The following is a 23,923-nucleotide window of genomic DNA, read 5'->3' on the forward strand; positions in this document are numbered from 1 at the left end:
TCTCATAGGCCTCAGTCTATAGGTCCATAGGTCAACGGCACCTGAGCCATTAGTTTGGGGGCCATTTTGAAGCTCTTACGTGAGCACTCTGGCTAGTCAAGCTGCCATGGGTGCCCACTGATGACGTGTGTTAGAATATAGCTTGAGGGTTGCACAATTAGCTCTGACATTTGCACCCCCAATGGCTTGGCCTTTTGCGGGGGAGTAATGTTTTATTGTCCGCTATCAAAAATAATCTGGGAATTGGGTTGAAATAGAGAGATTCTAGAGTAATGCTTTGACGTATTTCTGGGGATTTATCCCGAGATATTTCTGTTCTAAACAAGCCTAATGATCATCATAAACCAAAAGACTTTTAACAGTCACAAAGGCAAAGGCATGCACTGCTTATCATGTTGACCTATATTGTTTCATTATTTCCTTGTACTCCCCCATCTGTCTGTCTCCATCTGTTGTCTCTTGCCTTACACTTAGACTGTAAGCCCCTTGGGGCAGAGACTGTCTTTCTCTTTGGTTTGTACAGCGCCTGGCACAATGGGTCCCAGTCCATGACTCGGGCTCCTAGGCGCCACTATAATACAAATAATAAGTAAAAATATTGTCCAGCTGTTACTAAGGTCAGAATTTGATCCACGTGGCTTGAACTATAGCTACACCTCTACCCCAATATAACGCGACCTGATATAACATGAATTCGGATATAACGCGGTGAAGCAGCCCTCCGAGGAGGCGGGGCTGCGCACTCCGGCGGATCAAAGCAAGTTCGCTATAACGCGGTTTCACCTATAGTGTGGTAAGATTTTTTGGCTCCCGAGGACAGCATTCTATCGGGGTAGAGGTGTACCAAATATGTATTTCTTACCAAATTTCAGCCCTATGTTGAGGTTTTAGAGCCAGGTGATGAGGTGCTGGGATCACCTCACAGCACAGCCTTGATAACCTCTTGTCTCCTGCCATTTACAGAGTGTTGTTGACACGATGACTTAGCATTTCCTTTCTCTCCATTCAGACTTCCAGGGCTTCCCGCTGGGCTGACCCAGATCATTTTGCCCAGCGGCAGAGCTGCATGAACACTTTCGCCAGCTGGTTTGGCTATATGCCGCTGATCCATTCTCAGATGAGGCTTGACCCTGTCCTCTTTAAAGATCAGGTCTCCATCCTGAGGAAGAAATATCGAGACATTGAACGACTTTGAGGGGCCTGAACTGTTCTCCATGCCCAGTGCAGATCCACGGACACTTGGAGCCAGACTGTAACGAGGACAAAAACACATGCAAGTGGAAAGCAGAGTTGTGTGGCTCCAAAGAATCATTGTGCTGGACTGCTTCAAACCACCTCCCAGGCTTCTGTCGTTCAAGACTAGGTTGTGTACAGTTTCATTATGGAACATTAAATAATTATTTTTGAAATGATTGCTATGCAGGTTAAAACTTTTTTAATGATCAAAAAAACCCACAACTATTAAAAACAGAGTTCTTTCTTTAATCAAAATGGTGTTGGGTGTGAATATTTCCAAGTTGCCATTCCTTTCTTACAAACATGTGAAGCTGCCATTGCTTTCTTACAAGCATTTTAATATCATTGCAGGGAAAACTGAGTGAAAATTGCAAAATTAAAAGTTCAGCTCTCACAGGTAGAAAATGCAGCAGTTTAAAAAAAATCAAGCACAAACAGGACAGAAATTAAACATTGTTTCACTTAATGCCTTTTTTGGTTTCAGTTTTTTAATTTTCTCTTTCACTGCTCAAGTCAATGACATTAAATGTATCAACCATTCTATTGCACAGAGGGAAAGCTGAAGAATGTCCATTTAGTGAAGCATAGTTAAGATCCTTCTGTTTAGGGAACAAAGACAATTAAACCCTATTTTTTTAAATGGGGAGAAAAGATTGATGCCTAGGAAATATTAGTCAATTGTCTGGTTTGCACAAAGAACAAAACAGATAGGATGGAAGTCAAAGAGGAGGAATCCAATGCCTTTTATTGGTGGTGGTTATATTCGAGTTATGAATGAATCATAAGAAATCATCCTGACTTCTCTCATCAGGGTGTGGCAGGAGTTTGGAAGTTCTGTTTTATTATATACCTGTTATGAATGGAGGAAAATATAGCAGCTATAGCTACAATGATGGGTAAGCTACAGTTTGCATGAGTTGCTCTTCTTGTGCACATGGGAATATGTATCATGGTGGCATTATTTATGTCACAATAGTTAAGGGTCTATCAACATTCCCATTTTAATCCCCTTGTTTTGAAGGGGGATGGGAGGAAGAGCTTGACTTATAAGGACTTTGCCTGAAACCACTTGTATTGAGGAAAATCAAATCAGTCTAGGTATTTTGTAGTTGTAAGAGTGAAAGCAAGTAGCCAGATTCCATCTTGGAGTTCTGTTGGTATGGAGTATGTCTATCAGTGGCAGTAGTTACTACAGATTTAACCCACAGTAACTCAAGGTAGAATCTGGCCCAAAGATAGATCTGGTAGTTCCAGGTGCTTTTCTGTTCTCCTTATAACTCACAAATGGTTTTCTCATTTCAAACAGAAACATTTCCGTTATTTACGCCATAGTGTGAACTAGTTACGTATATGTTTAAATTGTGGGAATAAAATAAAAACACTGATTTAAGCTAAAAAGAAGCGATTACAATCTATTGGATAAATAAGCACTTTTATCAATTGTTTTAACTGTCACATATTTCCATGAGATGTCTCTGGGTATTTGATAACAATAATCACACTCAAAAAAGTGTGTTAAAATAACAGCAAGAAGGTGTGACTTTGGCCCCAGATAAAACCACTGCAGAGCATTCCTTACCTCATTCCTTTGTGTCTAGACCAGTGTTTCTCAAATGTGGCCACCAGGGACTTTTCTTGTGGCCACACTCCTGGGTGGTGATTGGAGGAGAAGTGGGGGAAAGCAGCGGCCCTTCCCATGGAGCCACCAGCAGGGGCTGGGCCTTGTTCCCCTCTGGGGACACAAACGCTGGAGGAGCAGGCAGCCAGTGAGTTCCCCACCTTTCTGTGGGGACAGTGAGATCAGGCTTCAGCCTTGGGGTGGTGAGCAGCAGGCTCCAGGCGTGAGGCTTCATCTCCGCCCTGTGGTCCAGGCCCCGTTCCCTGGGTGCAGGGCACAAAGCTCTATCTCCCAAGCTGTGCCACAGCAGGTTCCAGCCCTGGCCCTTGGCTGTGCAGCAGTAGGCTTCAGCCCTGGGCTCACCCCCCACCCCCCATTACCCCTGGCCCCTGTTGCCTCTGCCAGCCACCCCCACCCATTCCCCTTATGCCCTGGCCCACTTGCCTCCCTATCCACCTCCCCATCCAGGGTTTACTTTGGCCCCTGGCTTGCTGGTGCTGAGTAAGTCTGCTGTGAAAAGTGATACTTGTATGTTTGTTAATATCACTTTTCACAGCAGACTTAGCAGCTAGCTGGGAGGCTGTGCAAAGTGATATTAATATGCTAGCATCACTTTTCACTGCAGCAGACTTACTAGCCAACAACTCTTTTAAAAACAACAACAAAAGACAAGAACGTGCAAAGCACCTTATTAGTGTTTCAATTCTGTTTAGATCCAGCAAAGAATAGAGACAACTGTACGTTATTTTTATCTGCAAAAAAAAAAAAAACACAAATAAATTACAATGATTTGGACATGTATATGTACATATTTATTTGTTTTTTCCTAAAATTAATTAAATATTTTAGGAAAAATTGTCAGAGCAGGTATCAGCAAGAGTTGGTGGCCACACTCTGAGGCCATCAAAAAAATTGTTGTGAGAACACCTGGTCTAGACAGTTGATACAGGGGATGGAGAGAGCATGCTCTCGAAGCCAGAGAACGACTGAAGGTGGTTGGGTCAGAGTTACTGGGTTCTATTCCTAACTCAGCCACTGATTCCGCATGTGGCTTTGGTCAAATCACTTAATCACTGTGTGCCTCAGTTTAGCCTGCTGTAAAATTGACATAGTAATGTCTATCTCCTGGAGGGGTGATTAATTGAATTAATGTTTGTAGCAAAACATATAAGCTCCTCATCAGTAAGATATAGAAGTGCACAATACTATTACTGTTTGTTAGTACATGATCTCCTGTCGGGATATTCCAACCAGTGGCTTTCTTTCCATATGAACCGCAATAACCAAGTACAATACAGTGAGTTAGGGGCAGAGTTCTCAAGTTCCTGGCTGTGTTATTTAAGTCTGAGCCAAACCCCATAAAGGACACTTCCAAGGTCTTTTGAATTTTCCTTACTCTAATTTTTGCAGTTGCCAATTAGGGAGCAAGAAATTAAACTCTGTTGGCCTGATTTTCAAAAGTGCTGATCACCCAACTGCTCCCATTGGGTCTCCTTTCTTGAGGCCTCTTATTTAGGTGCTAAAATATGGCCTATCTTCAAGGCACCCATTTGTGAACATTTTGTCCTGTCATTCAAAGTAGTGGACAAACTCAGCACAGCTCCTGGTTTGTTTGTCTTGTTTGTGGACAAGCACATGGCTGTTTCAGCAGCTCGTTCTGGGAGCTAGGTAACGGGCCTCTAGCCAGCAGGAGAAGTGCCTGAAGGTTGCGGGGGCTAGTTCATTATATAAAAATAATGCCCAGAGTTCTGCTTTTCTTTTCTTTTTTTAATATGGAGATATACCTATCTCATAGGGCTGTAAGGGACCCCAAAAGGTCATCGAGTCCAGTCCCCTGCCTTCACCAGCAGGACCAAGTACTGATTTTGCCCCAGATCCCTAGGTGGCCCCCTCAAGGATTGAACTCACAACCCTGGGTTTAGCAGGCCAATGCTCAAACCACTGAGCTAGACCTCCCCGCTATTTTATGTAATATGCTTTCTTGGCAGAGTAGGATGGGTTCTGAAGAAAGGGCAGTGGGTATTATCCATTTTTAAAGGGCAGCAGTTGAAATCTTGGGCTAAAACTCTTTGACAGCATCTCTTCAACATTCTTTTTATATGTCGTTTCCATGGGTGGAAAAAAGAGTAAGGGGGCTAAATCTGAATATTGTTCAAGGCTCTTTCTGTTTACAAATCGCTACTTAAAGAAGCAACTATAAAAAGCTGAACTTGAGAACGGTTTCGGATAGGTATGAGACACTTTTCTGTATAACATGTTACCAAGGCATAGCCATCTCTCTAGCAAAGAATGCATCTCACTGCCAACCTTGCTAATGGCCATAGATCTCTCTGCCCATGTGTGGCGATTCAGTTCCTCGCTAAGTTTTGAGAGTTGGATGCAGATCCAGTTTAGAACTTTATGCATTAGCCACAGTGAAAATTTTTATCAGCCAGTGCTCCTGAAGGATGCTAAGCATGTTTCACACCCTCACATGTCACTATGCCGTACAGGGCTGTGCAGTTTCTGTAGCAAACAAAATCCTCCTTTATCATGTCCTATGAATGTGTCAGTGTTTATTTTTGTCTTAATTCAAATGGTGCTCAAGCAAAAGTCTCTCCTTGTTGCTTTCCTCTCTTGGTTTTTCTGTTCTAGGTTTGTTTGTTAACCTTTACGTTACAGGTACTTGAATGCCTGCTGACTTGAAGGAGTGTTAAGCATGTGGCCTTTAGTAAAGGTTACCAACCTTAATTTCATCTGGGGTGACTTGGATGTATGTGAATAGATCCATGCCATTAAAACAGAATAAAAACAGGGATCAGGGGTTGGGAGAAGTAATGAATTTTTAATTGAATTTATTAAAAAAGAATCCCTGCTTGGTTGTTGTTTGAATGAGACCCATTGCTGGAGGAGGGTTTCATAATGAGAAAAACGAGTCACAAAAGTAGGGGCAAACTTCCAGGATTAGAAAATGTCTGGCTCCCTCCCCAGCGCCTTGGGGCTGGGTGAGATCTCATTTGCTATCCTTCCATTTTTGAAAAACTCTAATTATTACCACAACTTTTTCTAAATGTGAATGTTTAAGCTGTGCAACGATTTCATCATGATGTGCAGCTATCGAGCACTTTGATCTACCTTTCCATTTGAATCCACCATGGATTTGATCAAGTTGAGATTTCAATTTCTTTTTAGAGTCAGGTTTGACAAAGAAATTAATCTTTCACCAATGAGCCCCTCTTTTAAAATAGGTCTTTTCCAAAAAAAACATTTTATGTCAAAAATGGAAGTGATCATTTGACATTGAAACAATTGTACCAGCCTATATTCAGCTGTACATAGATTTTGTGACCTTAAAAAAAAAAAACCCTCTCTTTCCCCTGCCTAAAATGCAACGTACTTATGTCTGTCTCCCCTACCCAAAACAAAAGAATAGTATGTGGTTGTCGTTATAATACCTTTTTTGATCGAAATCTATTTGTTAAATCCCCAAATCAAGCATTCTCTTACAGCAAAGAAAGGATGGATTTGTTTTCCAGTCTGACTTTGCTCTTGGAAACTGCAGCTTTAGCAAGGTGCAAAGAAACATTGCTATGAAGGACAGTAGCCCAGTCCTACAGTGGGATCTATTGACTTCAATGGGACTCCACATAGATGGCCCCATGATCCTTTTCAGAGCCCTGTAGAAGTCAGCTGAGCTTTCTGCAGCTGCTGGGGTCTGCCCACTGCAGGATCAGAGCCATTGTCTCTAGGATAATGAAACAGTCCTCCAAGCTTTGTACGTCTCACTCTTGCGTAAAGTGATGTCAAGCTGGCCTATTTACCATTTATTTTATGTCATTACATGCTTTTTAACAGCTGTAGTTAATTTCTTTGTAACCACCTGATGCATTAGGATTTTTCTCCCTCATTGACATGAATTATCATTTCACACTGAAATTAGGGGTGATCAAATGGGCCTTGTGACAGTGTACATAATCTTGTATATTTATTTTGAGAGAAAATATGTATAATGTATGATTGAAAAGGATGAAAAATCAAACTGGGAATACTTAAATGGGCAATTGTAAAGCAAACAAAAAAAATCATACCTTATTTTGTATAAAATGTACATTTGGGGGGAAAAATTTCTAATGTGTTACCAATGTTTTCATAGTGCTGCCACATCTTTTTTTTTAAAGCGTCCCCCTTTTCCCCCATTTGACTATAATATGGTGTAATTAAACTTCAAGGAAGTGTGTAACAGAGAGAGAGAAAAAAATTACAAAGCCATATTATTTGATTTACTTCATTAACCTGTATAACATTATAGGTTTACCATCAAAGATAGGTTGTTTTTATAGATAGTGTCACCAAAGACTTTTTTTCTTCAGATTTATTAAAATTTTTGTTAATAAATTATGTACTATTCTGTCATAGTGTGTTTATTATTTTTAATGAAGAGCCACAACTTTGCTTGTACTTCTGACAAGCAAATGGGAGAGGTGTGATTGTCATTTATCTCAAAATCCAATTACTTACTGATAACTGCTTTTTCCTGTATCTATTTTCTCCTCAAACTGTACAGAGGAATGTGCGGATGTGTCTTACAGTAAATATATTATCTATATCATGTATACACAGTGGTAGCTATTAAAAATTCAACATTTACCTGCAGTTACCATCTAGTATTATCTGAGAAAAATGCAGCATTTCCCCATACCTGGAATATTAAATGTCTCTCTCACTCACACACACACACAATCATCACTGGCACCCGTCACCACAGTACTAGTGTGTAATATTACAGTGGTATAAGAGATAATGTGTCATGATAACTGCTGACTAATGCTGACCTTTTAATGGCAATCACTGTATATATGTGTGTGTATCTACAATACACACTGTTGTACTGATATTGATCTCCAAGGCCTAAAGATTTAAAGGTGTTTATAAGCCCTTTTGCTGTCCAACATTAAACAGTGATAGATAGGTTTGGGTTATGTTTCTACAGAGACCCTGATTCTACCTGGTTATTTGGCAAACACCCAAAAGCATTAATTCAAATAGAAAGTGTATTGATTAAACACAAGAAAGAACAAGAAAGAAAAAACACACATTCATATTGAAACTGTGGTTGAGGGATTATGCAAAACAAACTTAATGATAACCTTTAAAGTCCTTCTCCTTTTGGAGACAAAATATCAGTCTCTTATTTTCAGAATAATCTTTCTTTGATAAGGAAAAGGTTAATTTTACCCTCAGTGGGAAGGGCATTTACTTATCCTGTTCTTAACAGACAGACACAAGGTAAGGGAGACAGAATAGGAAAGATGGGTGAAATATGGCTTCTGTTGATGTTTTTGGAACACTGGACTGCTGGATAGTTATGAGTAGATGTTTTGGCTGGCAAGTCGGCCACAATACCTGCTGCTTGGACCCTGGCTCATGCTCTGGTCAGGGATGTCATCTTTTGCATCCTTTGTCCTTAGACAAGGCAGATTTGGATGAATGCAGTATAGTTGATTTTAGGATTCAATGAAAAGCTGAGAGAATGGGAGAAAAGAGGGAGGTGAGAAAGTAACACAACAAGGGAATGGACAACTTACAGGATCTTACTTGCCTGTGCAGTGCGGGGAATTAGGTATTCCCACTGATGGGCTGAGGACTGGATGGCATGATTGTGTGATGACTTTCAGCTCTCACAGCTGAAAACAAAGTTCCTTAAAGAAGAGCAAGCCAACTGGCCTTCCTTTCCGGAAGAACCTCCTTTGCCTGATCAGTTCCTGACTTAGGTCGAGGAAGCTGAGATGAATCAAGGTGAGTTGCTGTGTTGGCTGGTCAGGGGATGAGCTGGAGGAAAATTCCTTTTTTTCAATGTGTCTTTTTAAGAACCCAAAAAGGAATCAAAGTGGGTGGCATGTTTTATCCTCATTATTTTGTCCACCAACTAAATCTGTTTCTATAAGGCCAAATTTGGCATAGGTAACTTTGTTCCCACATTTTCTTGTTTACTAAGTAGTATTTTACCGTAGTTCTTCACTGATGATTAGTAGGCCATTTTTGTTTGGATTAATTCAGTTTTTCTGTTTGGTTTCCCTGCACCTGTTCATAACATTCATTTATTGAAAACACCTTGACTTTTTTCCCATGGTTAATTCTCAAGCAGACGGCGAGTCATAGATTATGGTGACATGCTATGAACTTTCACATACTCTTCACAGTTGCTTAGGGTAAATTTTTAAGTCCAATAATCACAACAAAAACACAGTGAAAATTGCCCTAGCATAAATTGTCATCCCATCTGGTCCTACTGCCAAAAAAATCTGGTCTATCTCAGAGAATGGCTGCAGAAAGCAGATGAGTCTGGCTGGCTCAGTTATATTACAATATAAACATTAAGATGATTCTATGATTCTAAGATACTTAGCTTGTGTATCACAATTTAACACCACATGTGGCTGAATTTTCATTTGCTAACGTTAACAGAAAGAGGAATTCTATTGTCTGTTTACCTGCAGAATAAGAAAAAGGGGGACAGATACTCAGCTGCTGTAAATTGGTGTAATTCTATTGAGGTCAAGGGAGCTATGTTGACTTACACGAGCTGAGGATATGAGCCCATATATTGAAGGGGAAATTAACAGAAATAATAACTTAAATAAATAAATAATTTAAATGACACACATTTGACAGCAGGGCTTTTCTGAAAATTATCTGTTAAATTCATTGGATGGTAACTTGAATTGAGTTATCTTTATATATATATATAAAGATGGGTCTGCACTGATCTGCATTCTATTTTATGTTCCTCTTCTAAACCATCTGCAAAATGCTTCTTAGGGAAAAGAAAATAGCTTCCACTGAAAACCAAATATATTGTTTTCTCCTTCGGTGAAAACTGTTAGCAAAGCATACTTATAATGTGCTCAGATGGAACCAGATTTTTCTTATCTTAAGATTTCAAACAATTTAAAAACTGCTTTTGGGGTGGCTATTAGGGACGTTGCATGATGGGTCTTATTCCAAACTTTCTTCTTGTTTTATCTTATATTGGCTTTGCAAGTGTATCGGTATTAACATTCCTTCCAGACTGTGTGTTCTTTTGAGGCGGTCTCCTAGTACAGCTTAGCTCATTCTGTGTGTCACTGAGGGTTTTTTTCACATTAATAATGAGTTGCTGTAGCACGCTGTATTTTATTTTTTCCTCTTTTCATCTCTAACATCCCCCACACAGCACACCCCCTTTCTGTAATTAACAGCTGTTCTGTTGACTTTTATAGGCTTAGAGAATAGAACATTTTGTTTAAAAAAAGGAATTTTAATAAATCCATATTTGATACTTCACTGTATTGTATTTGAACAAAGCAATGCTAACATCAACTACAGAGGTCAAAAAATAACAATCTCGTTACATTTCACTGGGAAAAGAGAACTTAGGGAAGTGTCTACAGCAGCATTTTTTCTTCAATTTTTCCCTTGGAACAGCTCCCCAGTAGGGCCTATACTAGAAATGTTGGTGCAGACCAGCTGCTGGCATGTTATTATTTATTTGTATTATCATAAACCTCAGAGTCCTAGTCTTGGACCAAGAACTCATTGTGCTAGGTGTTGTACAAACACAACCGCTGTCCCAACGAGCTTACAATCTAGGGTCAGATTTTCAAAACTGCTCAACTCCCATTTAGGCATTTCCACCTATCTTTAACTAATGATTTGGGGATCCTTCATTTTTTGGGTGCCCAATTTGAGACATCTTTAAAAGGCCTGGTTTCCAGGACAAGCGTGAGTGCCTTCCCTCAGAAGATCATTGGGCATCCAAAACCAGACCCCTAAAATCACAAGCACTGTGGAAAGGGAGAGTCTTACATGAAGCGGTCAGATTTCCAACAGTGCTCAGTTTCTGGCAGCAGCCATTGTTCCCAAGTCACCTGCTGGGCGCTGAGCTGTTTTGAAAATCTGGCCCTTAACTATTATGTCACCTGACCCTGCTCAAAGCTGGTGTACATGACAATCCAGTTGAAACACCAGAGGCCTAGCTACATCCTGCAATTGGTACTACTGTTGGAGGCACAGTGGTTGGAAATGTGAAGGAAATTGCTAATGCGGACATGGTTAATGCAAGGGGCCAGAAGTTGGCTTTATAAATCAAAAGGTGTGTCAGGATTTTGCTTTGGTTTAGATCACAGTAATGGTGGGACAATGAGGATCTGATTCTCCATTCACTTAGATTGGGGCAACTCAGTAATGGCTGCATTGAAGATGATGGATTTTTAGTGGTGTAAGAAAGAGGCGAATCAGGCTTTGAGAGCCATGAGCAAAATTATCTTCATGTTCTGTAGTGGTTTGGTCCTGCCACTTACTGAGCCACATCTAAGAGGTGCTAAGTACCTTCAGCTCCCACTGAATGACTTCAGCTGGAGTTCAAAGTTCTCAGTACCTAATCCTGTACCTCCAAGCAGAGTCAGATAGTTAAACCACTCTGTACACACAGATCAGACTGTTCACTTTAATATGGTCATTGGACAAGGAGCCCATGACTCAGTGGGGTTATTTCTTTTATAACCAGAGAATAGGAAAAGCAGAAATAAAGCATCCACTTCCCTTAAAAGTTACTAACCGTAATGTGCATCAGTCCACTGCATTTCCATTTCCCTCCTCCATAGTGAATCAGAGTGTATCCCAAAATAATCTAAAAATTGTGAATTGCCCAGGATACCAAGCAATAACTGAGATGGGATCGGGTAATAATGGAATCATCTTAAGTCTACAGACTGACTAAATACAATCCATGGGAAGTAATGAAATACATTTAGTTCATTCCAAAAACAGCTAATAACTGATAGACGTGCGTGCACTCTTTCTGTCTCGTTGTCTCTGTCCCTGTGGGGCTAGATTCTGGTCTTACCAACAGCAGAATAAATCCAAGTAATTAGAGGCGTGAAGTCAATGGCAAAACTCTCACGTACTTCAGTGGAGTAAGATCAACCCCTATGTCAGTGGTTCTCAAACTTTTTATTTCTGCGGACCACTTGAAAATTGCTGAGGATCTCAGCGGTCCACTTAATGATCTTTCCAAATGTCGTTTGTACCATTAGCTAACTATTGTAAAGCACTTTGGACAAAAGTGCTATGTAAAAAATCCTAAAGAATAATTAACGTGTTTTTATTCTACAAATAAAAACACACAATTCATATTTTAATATCGGTAGTCTCTCCCCCACCATGGCAGCCCCCGACAGGGCCGCCCAGAGGATTCAGGGGGCCTGGGGCAAAGCAATTTTGGGGGCCCCTTCCATAAAAAAAAAGTTGCAATACTTTAGAATACTATATTCTCGTGGGGGCCCCTGCGGGGCCTGGGGCAAATTGCCCCACTTGCCCCCCCCCCCCCCCCCCGGGCAGCCCTGGCCCCTGAGCTGGGGCTGGGAAGCAGGGCCATCTCTCCCCAGCAGCCGCAGCCCTGAAGATGGAGAAAGTCACCTCTTTCTCTGGCGCTGCAGCCCCGCACGTCCCAAATTCCCCCTATCCCCTCTCATTAGCTAGAACAGTAAGGATTTTATAAGCATCTTTTTGGGAGTCTCCAGGCCAACAACCTGAACTGTGTGACACATGCCTGTGCTGTTAGGCCTTTGAACTTCCAGCTCTGAGGGGCAGAAGAGAAGCAAGGATGCATTTTTGTTTGCCATAAGCCCTTTCCCCCACCCTGTGTCTACCTTGGCTATTAAGACTGCAAGCTTTTCAGGGCAGGGACTTTTTATTCTGTATTTATACACCGCCGAGTACAATGGGTGCCCATGACTATCGCTCCTGGGTGCTAAGGTAATACAAATACATAATAAAAATAACCCTTGAAAGGTGAAAGGTAAGAGAAGAAATATTTAACCGGTAAAGCATCAAGACAGCCGGTCATACGAGAACAATGTGACTTATTTAAGCCACTCATTTATTTTCCTTCCTTAGAACTTTATAATGTGGGTGTTATTTCACCAGTAGTGCCGTTTAGTGTAGGGAACCAGAAAAAACATTTGACTACAAAAAGAATAATGAATGAAGGGGGTTTTCTAATCCGTTTTTTGAAAAAAAATCTTCCAAATTGGGACTTTGAAGCTGGGACTTCTGGATCACAGCTTCTGTGTGCCAAGAGCAAGGGACTGGCAGTCAGGACTCCTGGGGTTTATGCCTGAATCTATTTTCACCAAGAATCAGATGGGTATTAAGTACTGATCCTGTAGCACAAGAAGTAATGTGAGCTTTTCGTGTTTGTACTAGAGCTTTCTGATCCTCAGATGAAGGGATAAGCACAACGTTGTATTTATTATTCACTGCAGGCGAACCTCCCTGATACATGCTGGTAATTGGGAAACCCATTGTGAATCACTGTTTTTTTTTGTTTTTGGGTTTTTTTTTTAAACTAGCGTGTAACTAAGAGACAGTAAGAAAGCGTAATGATTTATGCTGCGTCAAAGCAAGAGCAATATCTGAAGCATTTACAAAGATACATCAGACTCATTCTCCCCACTTAGCAGCTGGGTAAAATGTGGGGCAAAGTTTGAGGGCTCAATGGTGAGCACCTCGTGCAATGGGTTAAGCACTTGGGTCGTTAAGGGTGCTCACTGCCTTGCAAACATATTCACAATGACACAGCAAGTCAGTGGCAGAACCAGAAGAAAAGCCCAGTTCTCCTTACATCTAGCTTTCTCCTCTGAACCATTCTGCCTTTCTTATCCTGCTAATGGTATATTAGTAAATACTTCGTAGTGTGTAATGACACCTTGCTGTAGCACTCCGTGTTGAACTCATTGGGGGTGGTCTGCTGGGCCTGTGTGTATGGATTAATGCCAGGCAAATTAGTGAAGTCGTACTGTATTCTGCAACTGGCCAACCTCAATGCTTATTTAGCTTTCCACAATTCTTCCAACCTTTCTTTGACTTCAGTCTGAAAGGAAGCGGTGCTGTTTCAATCAAGCCAACCAAAAGAAACCAACAGAATTTATCCAGCATGCTGAAGCCCTAAAGGCATCATTCATAACAAGTCGTCCTCGGTGGGAAAATGAAGTTGGTGCCAAGATGCCTTCTGAAGGTTACTATCAAATCTGAAGTGTTACATAGTAAGGAGTGTGTGTGTGTGTGTGTGCGCGCACGCTGACAGCACGAGGTGGGATGGCAGTTTGCATCCTGAAAATACTTGCAAATGACCTGTGGTGCTTTATACATGTAATGCATCAAACTTAATGAGCTACTCATGTTTTGTGATGCAATAAATGCAATGAGTCACTAAAGTGCATTGAATGTCATTTACTGTGTGGAACATATGGATATATTTAATTCACTCTAAATAAAGAGCTCTAGTAACCCTGTCTTTGTTCCCCATTGTTTTATGTGCTGAGCAAACAATAATACCTGTTTTCTTTTCCTACACAGCAGCCTTGGTCCAGCTGATAACTCCTTCTTGATGAGTTGCAATAAATAATTGACCACAAAAGTTCCAGACTGGCAATTTACAAGGGGTTAATGTTTGGGTTAGGTGAATGATCAAAGGCAAAATATTGCTCTGCCAAAGCATGTGCTTGAGGAAATTCAAAGCAGTGCTCATTGATTTGTCCATCTTATTGGTTGTAAGTTACATTTGGTTCAGGAAGCTTTCCATTAATAGATCAAGAGTTCTGCACAGAACATGAGTCAAGTGTGTTAATACATTGTGTTTTCATTTAGAAAATGAATGTCTCCATCAGAGTTGTTTCCTCCGCAGGAGTTTGTTTATGTTGTTGCACTGCATCCCTATTTCCTGTCACACAGCTAAATAAGCTAAGAATGGGTTGAAGGTCGGTGTGCAGATTAATTTTCAACATAGAAGGATGCTTATTTTTTTCCTTTTAATGAGTGGTTATGCAACCTCATTGTCTATTGCAGAGGAGTGAGCCTTTTAAAAAAAAGTCTTTAACACTGGTGTACTTGGATTCCTCTGCATACATTAGGAATCCTCTTTTATCATTTTACAGATTTATACCATTGCTGGTTTACTTGTGCAAATTCTGTATGAATGGTGAACTTACCATAAGTTAACTGTCTTGTAAACAAAATACACTTAGCAATGTGGTAGAAGGTTTGCTACTGAACATCTAGAAGCAGAGCCGGCTCTGGCTTTTTTGCCGCCCCAGGCAAAAAAGCCTCCCGCCGCGCCCCCTCCCCTCCCCCCAGCACGGCAGGGGAGGGCGCCGAGCCCGGCCGCGGGCTGCTCTCCCCAACTGGCCAGAGTGCCGGGGGGAGGGCAGAGAGCCTGGCCGGGGCTCCGCTCTCCCCGGCGGCCGGAGCGCCGTGCCGCCCCCCTCCAGGTGCCGCCCCAAGCACAAGCTTGGTGGGCTGGTGCCTGGAGCCGGCCCTGTCTAGAAGTAGGACAGAGAGCAGCTTGTCTACAGTATAATTATTTTTATATTCAGTTTGCACTGGGCAGTGGGGAAGAGGCTGTTGGATAAGAACTTCGTGGCATTGCTGCTCCTGGGAGGCTGAATTCTCCTATCTGTACTTCAAAGCTGCAAACTTGGAATGATTTCCTGTAAATGTGGGATACTTGGTCATTTTAGAGTGAAAGTCCATCCTTGTTTTTAATTTGTTTCATTGTATTTTGTGTGTGATGTATAATGTCCGCCCCACCATCTGAAGTGTGCTGGTAAAATGGTGGCTGATTAGGCCCCAAGAAAATTTTAGGGGCCAGTTTTACTCATATGCCCCAGATGCTTTGTGCCACTTCAGTAACACATAGCAGCTGTAAACTCAGTTTAACTGCCTGGTTAAAGTGGGTCGACGGCAGCTTTGCATCAGCTGGAACATACTGATGAGTCTGGTCCTAGATGTTTAATAGCTGGTATATCCTCTCTAAAGCTTACAACCCATCCTTGCAGGGAAATGGACTCCTTGCAAGGTCTCTTCCATTTATAACTGTTTTAACTAAGCATCCAGATATTGGTATTGGGATGCTGTATCCTATTACTTTTTTGTTGACAGGATCATACCAGTGTGCAGGAGAGTGTTGAGTGACTAGGTCTAGATAGAAAACTATCCTGCATTGTCTCTTTGCCCGTTGTTCTCACTCTTCCCCTGCAGCACTACCCTGCTGCCCTCTGTATGCAGCCGCAGTGAAAGCTTATCCTCCCAACTCTCCAAAGTGCTCTGTGCCCAGGCTTCAGAGACTGGAACATTAGTCAATTTCACTGCCCTTGCGGCCAGGGAGCACAGAGCAATGTGCTGAGGAACTAAGTGACGTGGGAGGTTTCAGGGAGGGCTTTGACTCCCCCTCACGGTCCCGCTGGTATTTAAAATATGTACATGGGAAGGGAGAGAGAGTGCAGATCATATCACAGACAAACCCCCATTATCTGAGCAGCTCAAGAGTGAGGGATGGGACCACACACAAATGATAAAGATGAAAGGGAGGCTGGATTCTTCCGCTAATTATATGTGCATGGCGGGGGCTGTCCTCACCTGCCTAGCAGCACAATGTCCCCTCAACACAACGGGCTCGGGCTCCCACTAGACCTCTGAACAGATGGAGCTACACAGATATGGGAGTGTACAGGGGATGTGCCATTCTCTGGCCCTGCTTACCTCCCAGGAGGGAATCAATACAGCTTGGAACTGTGACATCTCTCTAGGTCCCTTCCATTGTTGCCTCTGAACAGTCATAAGGGGGGAAAGGACCCAACCAACGGTGGAGACTCAAGCCATGCTGCCAGAGGGAGAAGGGCCAGCAGTGCAGCCCCCACCTCTGCAGACACTTTCACATTTGTCCTCTCTCTGTAGAAGGCAGATGCATACAGAGAGAGGGGAACGCGAGGCAGGGAGCTGTGGGGAGGGAGTGGGGTTATCTGTGATGAGAATGGAGTGGTCGTGGGATTTTAGTGGGCATGAAAAATAAGCAGTGACCAAGATAAATGCTATTTGTAGGTTTGGGTCAGGGACTGATAGTAGCTTCAGAGTGGGGCAGTGGGGAGTGTTTATATTTAGCTTACATAGAAATACTAAGGCACCAACCTGTCATCACCGGTGTCACTTCTATACAGGCTCTTACGTGGCCCTCATCACCATAGTGTCTGAGCCCCCTCCAGTCATGCACTAAGTGGCATGACTGACGTGAGTCACATGAAGTTCGTTCCTTCTCTCATCCTCTCCCTCCATGTGTGCACTGCAGAGTTTTGTTGGGTTTCTTTAAACGTCCTCACTGCCCTGTGTTTATGTTGGAGAAGGCCGGGTTGAAGTCATAGGGTTGCAACTTTCTAATTACTGACAACTGCACCCACCCCCTGATCCTGCCTCTTCCCCTGGAGGCCCTGACCCTGCTCCACCTTTTCCCCCAAGACCCCATCCCCTGCTCTGCCTCTTCCTCCTAGGCCCCCCCACCACTCACTCCTCTTCCCCCCACCCGCTCACGTCTCTTCCCCCTCCCCCTTCTTTGTAGCTGGACCCTCTCTACCTCTATCCCCTCTGCTGGGCTCCCTCTGCTCCAGAGCAGCCTGACATGGAGCCTGCCTGCCTGCCTCTGAGATGCAGGCAGAAGGCAGCCCTGCCTGAGCAGGGGCTGGTGCCAGTTGATGACCTGGCGTCGCCCTCCCACTAAGGTAACATCTGAGTGGAGACTGCCAGGTCCCCTTTTCGACTGCACTTTCCGGTCAAAACTGGGCATCTGGCAACCCTAGTCGAAGAATAGCGCCTTGCACTTGCAGCAGAAAGTGGTGACGTTTGGGAGACACTTTGCTTGGATTTTGTATCCTTTTCCTTCACCTTTCATTTGCCTTTTTTGACTGTATGCTGTTTAAACTGTATCATCTTCTACACTGGGAAAGCGTCTAGTACATTCTGCATGTCTCTGCGACCATAAATAGTAAATAATTGCAATACTCTCTCTCTAATGGAGTGCTTCCTCTCCATCTCCTCTGTACTTGGTATCATTGAAATGTGCTTGTGTGTCCAGATTTTCTAAAGAGCGCAGCTCCTATTTAGCCACTTAAATAAGGGCCAGATGTTCGGAAGTGCTCAGCAGGGAGCTGCCACCATTGTGCCACTTCTGGCCAGGTTTTCACACCCAGCATGCTGAACTTTTTTGAAAATCTGGCCATTTGTAAGCTCTTTGGGGCAATGACTGTCATTTACTATATGTTTGTACAGCGCCTACCACAATGGGACCCAGCCTGGCTGTGGCCTTTAGGTGCTACCTCAATATAAAGGTTAAATAATCATATATTTTTATTTCTGGTGCCTAATTGGGAGTTGATGTCATTGGAAAATCTGGCCCATAGTGTGCTAGCTTTGACCCTCTTCCAGATCTCAGAGCTGCCAATCATTGTCTCCATGCCTCAGGTTCCCCCTATAAAATTGTCCTTTTAGTGTTTACCCAAGATAGCTGTTCAGAGGATTGATTAATGTTATCAAATCACATTGAAATTCTCCAGTTGAAGGTGCTAAGGAAGCGTAACGTGTTATTATTCATGCCCATATTCTTCCAAGCGTGCAAAGAAACTGTTCACTTGGTTGCAATGATCAGCACACAGTGTGTCTATTAACAGATAAATCTTCTTTCAACCCTCTGGTGTTTTGTTGTGTTTTTTTTTTATTCACACAACAATGGAGTTATTAGGAATCCATCTAGAACAGAGTCATTTCTTTTTCAAAGGTAGGTTAGAAGTTTAGCCACTTCTTGACAATGTCTGATCAAAGAACTGCGGCCAACGATGCAAAAGAATTGGTCCCACTCTGACCTGGCAGATCTGCCGGTACAACTCAGCTGGCAGATAAATCTATAGAAGCTGCCGGCCTCTCTCTGTGCTGTATGCTAATGTCTCACCTGCCACGTGTTCTGAGATGCTGGAGGATCACTAGCTGGCCATGTGAGAGGGGAAGACGTCGCACTCTGCCTCCCAAGCAACTTGGTATGTGCTGTTGTCATTAAATAGGCTGGGTGCAAATGTAGCCCAATTAAAAAAAGAAAGAAATCTTGTAATCACAGCTTCACTATCGCAATTCCTGAATCACCCGACCTGAAATCCTGGGTTGCCCACCGAGGCCTAACTTCTTGGCTCCTCTTTGCTGTAACTCAGGAAGGTTGTCCAGCTGCCGGAAGTGGCTTTGCTTGATGCAAAGGGGTGCTGTGAAAGGAGAGAGAGATTAGGAAGCAATCTGATCATTTTTCTGCTCTCATCAATGAACTGGAAAGTCTTGGTGTCCTGACTGCTGAGCTGCGGTGCTGAATGACTAAGGCATGCACTAAGCTCTTCTATCTTCACTACTATAAGAGGCAGTTTGGTTCAGTGGAAAGGGCACTGGAGAGACTGAGGCAGACCTGTCTGAGGTTACCCCATAGCCCTGTGATTAGGGAACTCACCCAGAAGGTGGGACACATGGGTACACATCCCTGCTTCAGAGCAAGCAGAGTGAGGAGTGGTGCCCAGGTCCCCCAGTCTATGCGGTATAAGGGGCAGAGCATAACCCCCTGTGTTTTGTGAGGAACGGCTGACCTGGCTTAGGTGCCTAATTCCAGAGAGGGTTCATGGTTGTGAATTCCAAGTGGAGGGAGGGGCCTAACTATCGTTGAGGGGCAGGGCTTAGGCCACACCCCTCTCCTCCGCATTTCCTATTGGCTAGCTTAGGCAGCTTCCCATTCAGCTTGGCTTTTGTGAGTTCCATTCTTAGGCACCTAGCTCTCCCCATGCCTTGTATAGGGAGCTTGGGCCCCTAACTCAGGGCTGGTCATTGCCTTTGGTGTCAGGGCACCTGCATGTTAGGTGTTGCAGTGCTGAGCCAAAGTCCCCTTGTGGATCTAGCACGAGGTGTCAATGAACTCTTCTGAGTACGGGGCTGCTCCCTTTTAGGTTTTTTCTCCCCAGCATGCCTTTTTGGGGCTGGCTTTTTAGATCAGGCAGAGCCAACTGATTGGAGCCCTAACATGGTCATTTTACAGCTGGCTGCTGCTTGTCACTTCTGCCTCTCTTCCAGCTGGTAAAGTACTGTTTTACCTTTCTGATTGCTGACAAGATGGCATTATCTCACACTGGAGAATCACTCTGCCATACAGCAGCTCTGGCTAATGTGTGTGTACAGATGATGTTTATGAAAGTCAGGGGGTAATTTACATATTGCACTGGGCTCTGTTACAACATGTAAAATCATCATACACAAATACCGTATACTAAACTGCTCCCCCAGTCCTCATAATTAACCAGTGGAACAGGTTATTAAGGGGAGCGAGGGTTTCTCTGTCACTCTGAGTCCTTAAATCAGGACTGGATGTCTTTCTTAAAGAGGTAGGGTGTGTCTACACTGGAGCTGGAAGGTATGAATTCCAGCTCAAGGAGGCATATCTGCTCTAGCTCTGATCCAGCTAGCACACTAAAAATAGCAGTGTTGCTATGGCAATGCAAGTGACAGTCAGAGCTAGCCACCAGGAGGTTATACCTGTGATCTCAGTTAGGATTGTATTTGGGGTGGCCAGCCCCTCCCACCCCTCGTACCACTGCAGCTACAATCAGAGCTAGCATGGGTATGTCTCCTCGGACTGGAATTTACGACTCTCAGCTCGAGTGTAGACATACCCGTACTTTAGTTTAACCACAAGTTGTTGGATTAGATGCAGGAATCATTGGGTGAAATCTCTGGTCTGTTAGAATCATAGAATATCAGGGTTGGAAGGGACATCAGGAGGTCATGTAGTCCAACCCCCTGCTCAAAGCAGGACCAATCCCCAGACAGATTTTTACCCCAGTTCCCTAAATGGCCCCCTCAAGGATTGAATTCACAACCCTGGCTTTAGCAGGCCAGTGCTCAAACCACTGAACTATCCCTCCCCCCATTTAGGCAGGAGGTCAGACAAGATGACCATAATGGTCCTTTCTTGCCTTAAAACCTATGAGTCCATCATTACCACTCTCCTAAACCCAAACCAAAAATAAAAATATAAAGTCTTCCTCCCACCCGGCATGGCTGCATTGGAGCTGACAGGTGTAATTTCCAACTCAGTTAGACAGTAATTTCAGTAATTAGTAATTACTCAGTAATTTCCTGTGCTAGCTCTGATGGAGTAATGTGCTAAAAATAAAAGTGTAGCCATGATGGTGTGAGCATGAGATGGGCTCGCTGCCCCATGCCATACGTACCTAGGAACTTGGGCGGGATCATACGTAGGGTGGCTAGCACCTCCCACCACTCTCACTGCCATGGCAAAACTTCTATTTTTTAGTGCACTCGCTCAGTCAGTGTAGACATACCCTCAAGCTGACTCCTCCCCAAATACCCATGTGCTGCAGTGCGTCTGGAGCAGTAATGCATTCCAGCTGTGGCGGACCAAGTTTAACTTTTCCAGTTAGTTACTTTTCTCTGTGGGCATGTTCAGTCCACCTCATCGGGAAAAATCTGAGTAAAAAGAGAACCTTGCAATGAGCCGCAGAGTAAGTGGAAATGGGGTTTGTCAAACCAGGAGGGGAAGTATATCCCAGAGTCACAGGCCTCCACTGAGAATGCCCTGCCCCCAGCCAGCCAGATGTAGGGAATGTGAGCTCTAGCTTCCCATCTGATTTCAGCTGTGGAGTGGTAGCGGGAAGAGAGGAAACATTGGCTTGACACCAGCATAGTGAGGGCTTTGCAATAGCATCTTAGTTTTGAAACTTCCCTTTTCTCAGACACCTTGCTGTTCCAGTCCTGGGGAAAGAGAGTTTACAGTGGGGTTGTGATATGCAAGGTGAATAGCTAGTGCCTTGGACCAAAACAGAAATGCTTTAATTTTGTCTGACTTTGTACCTTACAGCATCGGCTTCATTAGATTCCCAAACCCATGCTGTGGCTTCTGAGACTGAGAGTGGAAATGAAAGGTGCAATTCAGCTATTTGCATATAAAGATGCTATAATTGTTATGACAGATAGTCTGTTTTAGTTTAGCCTGCACTTTAACTGGGACCATTAAATGCTCCGTACTTAGATAAGAGGTAGCTTTATCAATTATTGATCCCTGCATAGAGCAGCTCTACAAAGTTTTCATTAGTGCTATGCACAAATAAAGTTGTAATTCATGGTTGTGAGCAAAGCACTGTGAATTCTGAGTCCACGTGAAAGCAACACAGACATTTGGAAGAGGAGGAAGAAGAAACAACTCCCAGGAGGACTGGATAGCATAGGTATTAATAGGGTAAACAGGGTAAACTAGTGATTCAATCACTGGACTAGGAGTCAAGAGTGGGGTTCTATTCCTAGTTCTGCCACTCACCTGCTGTGTGAGCTCAGGCAAGTCACTTCACCTCCATGTATCTCTGTTCATGTTGTAAGTGGAGCTGGCTGGAAAATGGAAATAACTTCCCATGGAAAAATTTGCATTTTTGAACAAAAAAAATTGTTCCAAGTCAAATTATTTTGTGGGGAGGGTTTTCAAGGAAATTCTCTTTTGGGAGAACCAAACTGGAATTTTTTGGCTTCCCAACTGCCCACCATTGACGAGAGCCTTCCAGCTCAACTGCCAGAAAGCAGCGAGCTAGAGTGCTCAGCCTCCCCCAGCTCCAGGAACCAGAGAGGCAGAGAGTCTTTTAGCTGGGGGTGGTGGAGTAACACAGAATCAGGGAGCTCAGCCTGGCAGCCCTCTGGGAAAATGTCTGTCTACCACAAGTGAAATTGACAAGAACGTTGCAGGCAGGCAGGAGCAGCCATTTTGATTTTCCTGATGGAAAATTATTTTTTTCTGCAAAACTGAAATTTTTTCATGGAGAGAAACAAGGGAGGCGAAAGCTCTGTTCCATCTCTTCTGATCATCCCATATTCTGACAATTCCAGAGTGATTGGATGTTTCAGCTCAAAACATCAGCAGTGAAATAGTTCATATGTTGACTGTGAACACTCAAGACTGCTGATGACCATTTAACCCTCTATTGAGATGAATAGGGAACTGTTCACCCCTCTCAAATCTAGTGTTGCCCAGAACTCCCCCTCAGTGGGCCAGACTCGTTCAAACCTCCCTGAAAATTCACTACATTTGAAGTCCCCAAAATGCTGGCCCATGTCAACAAAACACTGTCACCTACCTAAAGGAGAAAAGTTCTCTGTTCTGCCTAGATACTTCTGTGGTCCCCATCGCCATAACAACCGAGTGCTTCATGCACATCAGTGAATTTATCCTAAGACAACACCTATGAGGTATGGGATGTATTATTGTCTTCATTTTACAGATGGGGAATGAGGAATAGAAACACGTTGACTAGCACAAGGTCAGCACAGGAAATCTGTATCAGAAGAAGGATCAGAATTCAGGTCTTCTTCCAAAACTACATCTTACCCACAATACTGTAATGATTGGGTATCCCAGTACCTTCTTGTTATCTGTCTATTTAGACCATTAGTTCCCTGCAGTCGTGCCTTCCTTTGTGTTTTATATAAAGCAGTGCACACCATGGAGACTTAATAATAAATAATTATTTGTGTGTTGGAAGCATACTGTTTGTTCAGTATTTCTTTCTTTTTCTTTTTTTTCTTTCTTTTTCCCATGCACGTTAGGCTGTTTTCAGAATCTTTGAAGTTCTGCAATCAGCAGAGGTGTCCAAGGCCAACATATATCAGTGCCATTTTCAAACTATCTCCTCCTTAATTCTCTCATCCTTACTGCAGAAGCTGCTGTGTTGGGATCTGGCCAATGATACAGCCATGACTTTGACTCATGGGGGAATTGCTTTAGTACTTGAGTCTCGTGGGTCTTTCATCAGTGATCATCGAGTGCGGATGGCACTTCAATAATTTCCACTTTTCAAAATTGATTTCTGGCTACAAGGACTCTGAATGAGCAGTCATTTCTTTCCTTCTGAATGCTGCTAGAGCTGAATTAGTTATCTTTTCTCCTCCTTTTCAGCTGTTGTTTCAAAAAGACCCAGCACTTTGCTTCTCTTCTGAGAGGCATTGAAACTGAGCTCTAATGTACAGTTTGAAATCTATGGTAGGTGCCTGCTTTCTTTCACCTGGACTATAGAGCAAATGTAAGGGTATAGGTTCTATTCAGAACATTGGGGCTGGTCACAATTTTTCAACCAAAATTTTTTTCCTGTCAAAAAATGTGGCTTAAGCAAAATCAACTTTTTCTGCAGGAAAATGGAGATTTCA

General features: G+C 43.1%; 1 protein-coding gene across 1 annotated transcript in view; it reads left to right on the forward strand.

Annotated features, from left to right (window-relative positions):
- Window positions 1–7,241, forward strand: part of EXT1 (exostosin glycosyltransferase 1) — a 255,642-nt gene extending 248,401 nt beyond the window's left edge. The window contains exon 11 of the mRNA XM_054018406.1: window positions 1,010–7,241. Coding sequence (XP_053874381.1) covers window positions 1,010–1,195 — 186 coding nt within the window. The 3' untranslated portion in view covers window positions 1,196–7,241. The remainder of the gene's footprint in view (window positions 1–1,009) is intronic.
- The last annotated feature ends 16,682 nt before the right edge of the window (window positions 7,242–23,923 follow it).

The sequence above is a fragment of the Malaclemys terrapin genome, chromosome 2 (genome assembly GCF_027887155.1).
Source record: "Malaclemys terrapin pileata isolate rMalTer1 chromosome 2, rMalTer1.hap1, whole genome shotgun sequence".
Lineage (NCBI taxonomy): Eukaryota > Metazoa > Chordata > Testudines > Emydidae > Malaclemys > Malaclemys terrapin.